This window comes from Pelobates fuscus, chromosome 10, assembly GCF_036172605.1.
Source record: "Pelobates fuscus isolate aPelFus1 chromosome 10, aPelFus1.pri, whole genome shotgun sequence".
Lineage (NCBI taxonomy): Eukaryota > Metazoa > Chordata > Amphibia > Anura > Pelobatidae > Pelobates > Pelobates fuscus.
In genome coordinates this window covers 46,606,276-46,612,275 of record NC_086326.1, presented here as the reverse complement: position 1 = coordinate 46,612,275, position 6,000 = coordinate 46,606,276, and the positions used below count along the sequence as shown (strand labels likewise).

At 38.2% G+C, this 6,000-nt stretch overlaps 1 protein-coding gene across 3 annotated transcripts in view; it reads left to right on the top strand.

Annotated features, from left to right (window-relative positions):
* The first annotated feature begins 1,123 nt into the window (after positions 1–1,123).
* DPYSL4 (dihydropyrimidinase like 4) overlaps positions 1,124–6,000 on the top strand; it is a 47,597-nt gene continuing 42,720 nt past the window's right edge. For 2 of the 3 annotated variants that reach the window (XM_063434586.1, XM_063434587.1), the window contains exon 1: positions 1,124–1,504. In XM_063434586.1, the coding sequence (XP_063290656.1) occupies positions 1,157–1,504 (348 nt within the window). In that variant the 5' untranslated portion in view covers positions 1,124–1,156. Of the gene's footprint in view, positions 1,505–2,476; positions 2,804–6,000 lie in introns of those variants that run through there. The other variant, XM_063434588.1, reaches the window with a different exon arrangement.

Genomic DNA, 6,000 nt, shown 5'->3' with positions numbered 1-6,000 from the left:
TGACGTGGCAGGTGGGCATACCCTCTCATGGCCATTGGAGTGAAACAAAAATCCTCCATTTGTCTAAATATGCATGTGTATTTGGGGTAGTGTGTAGGTAATTCTGTTCTTAGGTTTTTATTGTAAAATAAAACGTAGCTGTTATTTAACTTTACAAGATATATCGACGTTTCAGTTTTATAATAAAGCTTTTATTAGGATAAAAGCTTCATACATACTGGTTGGAATGCAAGTCTTCTGCAAATGAATGATGTGAGGCTACACGCGACTGCGAGTTAGTTGCCCGTTCCAGTCGTCATTATAACTAGGTGGCATGTACGTCACCAATGGGGCTACCCTCGCTGGTGTGTACACGCCTGCGGCCCTGTAACAGTTACGCGCCAAATCGCAGCAGTTGCACGGTACACGAGAGGGGGGTGAGTACTTTGCTTCTTTTATTAGCATATAACCAGTGTATGTATGTATGTATGTGAGAAACTTTTGTCCTGATCGAAATTTTCTGATAAAACAGAAACCGTCGATATTTTTTATTTTGTTAAGCTAAATTATTTATTTTTTTCTTTAAAGTCCTTGGAGTGCTATCCATTTTTGCTATGTATACCGTTTGTGGATCAGCAACAGGCCTCAACGATTTTATACCCTGGATTGCAGGCTCAGAATACTAGTAGATAGATATACACACAACTATGACTCTGCACTTGAATCTTCCTGCTGTCCATAGATGCCAAATTCTGACCAACACCTTATATATATTTGAAAAATACAATAAAAAAAAAAAGGATGCATGCTCTTTTAATGGTGTGTGTGTATACATGTAAAATAAATAAATAAATATTATGCAATTGGCTGAACTGAAAATAAATAACAGGTGTATACAATGTTTGTAGTTTATAGTAAGGGAAATTGTATTTGCTTGTATCTGACCAGATTCCCAATAAATCCCTTTATTTTGTGTCCCAGTCAAGTATTCAGCACCACACCCATTGGACAGTGCACTCAGCCCTAAAAGAAGCTCCCAGCTGGGAGATAACCTGAGGCTGTTATGTGACACGTTGTAGACAGTGCTTCCTCAAATTGTGTGTGGCAGCCCAACAAGACACTTCACTTTGCATTATCTGACGGACTGGTCTACATAGCTAGACCTTCTCCAGCAGTCATGGCAGAGGGGAGTAAGAACGATAAGGTAAATGGAGAGGTTCCCAGTTACTTTTCCAAACTAGGTTCAGGAAGTCCAAAACCCAGGCAGAAATATGGAGGCATGTTCTGTAATGTGGAAGGGGCATTTGAAAATAAAAGCATAGACTTCAATTCTCTGAGTCCCAGGAAGAAAAGTGTCTGCGAGAAGGTGGAGGTGAGCAGCTCCTGTCCAGAATCCGCTGGTCAAGAAGAGTCTAGGAGTGAGAAGGGCAGTGGAGAACTCATGGAGGAACTTGGAGATGGCAAAATGGACCTTATGACAACAGAAGACCCTGCACAAGAAGTGCTGACACCTCCAAATATACAGGTAATGCATTATATAGCTTTATCTAAATATTGGGGATATTCTGAAATAGGTGGAAGGCAGATATTGGGAGCAGCTCTTTAAACAAAACATTATCTTGTATGAACTGTATGAGATTAAACCCTTAGCATTCAAAAATTAATTAACTAATTTAGTAATTCCTTAAATGTGGTAATTATTCAGGAATCTGTGTGTGTGTGAATGTATGTATGTGTATATATAGTATTTATCATTTAGAACATAAAAGCACTGTGTGGCAATGTGTGTATCTATGTGGTTGAATAAACAGGTGTGTGTCTTATTTATGAAATATTTTTTGCTATGGCAGTTGTAACTTTTCAAGCACAGTAAAAACGGAAATCGACCTCATAAAACCCACCAGGGCACCAGTACTACACAAAGCAGCCATGTCTCTGTTGATTGTAGATCCACGGTGGCATCTGTTACAATGTTACTATGCTGCACTGTCCTAATTTAGAAGAATCAGACTGAATAATTTGTATACCACGTAAACACAGGACTAATTAAAGCGATCCCAAAACTTAACCCCTTCACATCCACAGATCAGTGAGTGGATATTTACATGAATTAACATACAGTATTCAGCATATATACAATTGATTAATTACTGATAATAATAGTAATTAGAATACTTATTTGTTTGATTAAGTTTAATGTCCCTGTTTCTCTGGGATTTCTCCCTGGCAATGTATAATGTCTGCATTAGTTTGATGATACGAATATACAATGTATCCATGATATCTATTAATTATTATATTAATAATAGTAATAATAAGTTATAATTTGTTAATTTTAATGCTCTTGTTTGCTGGGATTTCTCCCTGGCAATGTATGACTCATTAGTTTGATGATAAGATGATACAATGTAGCCCCTGCACCTGCACAGTTAATCTCTTGCGGCTGCTCTGGTCGCTGTGCCCGGAGAGTGTGCAGGCCAGCCATGGGAGACATGGCTTTTGTTTGCCCTGTGATGGGGGAGGTGGGCTGGCTCCAGGCCTTAGGAGAGGCCCCTCCGGTGAGTCTGCTTGCTGCTGAAGAAGGATGAGGCTCGAATTGTAATCAAGGATTCGCTGGAGCCAGAGCGAATGCTTCCAAGTGCAGGGGGAGGCACACAGCCTCTCACAACAAAAAGATCCCCCACCCCCATCTGAGCCCAGTGACTAACCCAGCCAAATACAATAAGGAAGGAAACTCACACCCAAGGACGCTACAGTCTGCTAGGACTCCAATTCACTGACCACCATGTCTTACCAGGGGAAAAAGAGCATCCCTAAGATCACGGTAAGAGAGGGAGAGAGGACATTGCAAGGCTGTGACCAGCTGCCATGATGAGGGGGTTGCAGGCCTTTCAGGAAGCTAATATACACTGTACAGAGCATCACTGTATCAGCATCCCTCTCTGCACACAGCATAGGGGGTGCAGGGGGTCCTGGGTAATAATAATAGGGGTAGGTTGTTTACATGGATACAAGGACTTACTGTAAACAAGTATGGCAGCTAGAGGGTTAAGGCAGCCATGGCACTCTATAAATCTTAATAATCATAATAATAATACTGATACATAAAGCACATATAGATATCACAATATTACATGATAAGTGTCAGTATGAATTGTATCCTGATAACTGGATACATCATTAGAAGGCTGTGGATATGCTTAATGTTAAGGAATCTTGGGTGTCTCTATCAGATGATGACTCATCTGGACCATTCAGTGGCAGGCACAGGCTTTCCTCTTGAAATGATGCCATATGATATGTGATATAGAAGGTGTTTAGGTTACAGAAGAATTGTATATTGTAGATCTTGAATATTTCAGGCCACACCAAAATATCTCACTCACTTTAATGGTGAGTGACTGATATTGGCAAGGAAAATTGAATCTAGGTCAACTTTGTGTTTTTCTGTATCCAAATACATATGCTAGGTTCTGTTTGTGTTCCTGTTTTGTAGTGGTGGTGGTTTTTTTTTTTTTTTGTCTGACATCTTATTAGACTGCATCAGTAAATTACAGTATATCAAATCTGAAAGGTTTAAATGCTGCACATTAACTCCTTCAGTGTTGGGTGGCCTGTCGTAATGTATTCATTTGCCTGGAATGCCATAAAATAAACCGATTATATTTAATAGTGTCTGGTGAAGGCATTAAGAAGTATTTTCTGAAATAATTGTCACCATTTGTAATCAGAATAAAAAAAAATAAAAAATAAAAAAAAAAAAAAAATATATATATATATATATATATATATATATATATATATATATATATATATATAAAAAAATATATATTTACCTACAAGATCCAACTCACCCACTAAAGACCAATTTCAAACCTCACAGAATATATTTACACCTGATTTAGGCAAAAATATGGGAACATAGTTACAGTATATGATCACATTGCATAAGCCAATGTACTCCATTCTTGGCATGTCCTATACTATATTTGCATATATTTGTTACAATTTCTAGCTAACTGCCTACATTGTTTTTTTAATCACTACAATTTAGTCTTTAAGGAATAAGCCCCCTTATGTATCATTATTGACTATATAACCATGTAAACTAATGACATTCATGTAAGCAGCTAAGAATTCCTAACGACTAGCCACTGCAGGTGTCAACCACAGCACCGAATTAAAAACATGTGGGCAAACCTAATGTCATGTTTTGTCCTGTACAAGTTTCCAGGAGCTTTCTTCTTGATTTTATTGGGGGAACCTAACAAATATGGGCTATGGTCAATGCCGACATGAAACTGTAGTTAACCCTATATGTGCCAGAAGTAGTGATATCCCGAATGGTTCGCTGGCGAATAGTTTCCGGTGAACATAGCTTGTTCGCGTTCGCCACGGAGGGCGAACATATGCGATGTTCGGTCCGCCCCCTATTCGTCATCATTGAATAAACTTTGACCCTGTACCTCACAGTCAGCAGACACATTCCAGCCAATCAGCATCAGACCCTCTCTCCCAGACCCTCCCACCTCCTAGACAGCATACAATTTAGATTAATTCTGAAGCTGCATTCTTTTTTTTTCTTTTTTTTGTATTATTATTTTTTTTTGTGTTTATTATACATTATCCCCCATAGCCAGTAACCTGTGTTTATTATACATTATCCCCCATAGCCAGTAACCTGTGTTTATTATACATTATCCCCCCATAGCCAGTAACCTGAGTGTAATATAGAGATACTGTGTGTAATACAGAGATACTGAGTGTAATACAGAGATACTGAGTGTAATACAGAGATACTGAGTGTAATACAGAGATACTGAGTGTAATACAGGGATACTGTGTGTAATATAGAGATACTGTGTGTAATACAGAGATACTGAGTGTAATATAGGGATACAGTGTGTAATACAGGGATACAGTGTGTAATACAGAGATACTGAGTGTAATACAGGGATACTGAGTGTAATACAGGGATACTGAGTGTAATACAGGGATACTGTGTGTAATATAGAGATACTGAGTGTAATACAGGGATACTGAGTGTAATACAGGGATACTGTGTGTAATATAGAGATACTGAGTGTAATACAGGGATACTGAGTGTAATACAGGGATACTGTGTGTAATATAGAGATACTGAGTGTAATACAGGGATACTGTGTGTAATATAGGGATACAGTGTGTAATACAGGGATACAGTGTGTAATACAGAGATACTGAGTGTAATACAGGGATACAGTGTGTAATACAGGGATACAGTGTGTAATACAGAGATACTGAGTGTAATACAGGGATACTGTGTGTAATATAGAGATACTGAGTGTAATACAGGGATACTGTGTGTAATATAGAGATACTGAGTGTAATACAGGGATACTGTGTGTAACATAGAGATACTGAGTGTAATATAGGGATACTGTGTGTAATACAGGGATATTGAGTGTAATATAGAGATACTGAGTGTAATATAGAGATACTGTGTGTAATACAGAGATACTGTGTGTAATACAGAGATACTGAGTGTAATACAGGGATACTGTGTGTAATATAGAGATACTGTGTGTAATACAGAGATACTGAGTGTAATACAGGGATACAGTATGTAATACAGAGATACTGAGTGTAATACAGGGATACTGTGTGTAATACAGGGATACTGTGTGTAATACAGGGATACTGTGTGTAATACAGGGATACTGTGTGTAATACAGAGATACTGAGTGTAATACAGGGATACAGTGTGTAATACAGGGATACAGTGTGTAATACAGAGATACTGTGTGTAATACATGGATACAGTGTGTAATATAGGGATACTGTGTGTAATACAGAGATACTGTGTGTAATACAAGGACTATTGGAGAGGGGCAGTAAATGTAATATAATAGAATTAAGGGAGGAAGACATGGAGAGGGGGCAGTAAATGTCATATAATAGAATTAAGGCAGGAAGACATGGAGAGGGGGGCAGTAAATGTAATATAATAGAATTAATGGAGGAAGACATGGAGAGGGACAT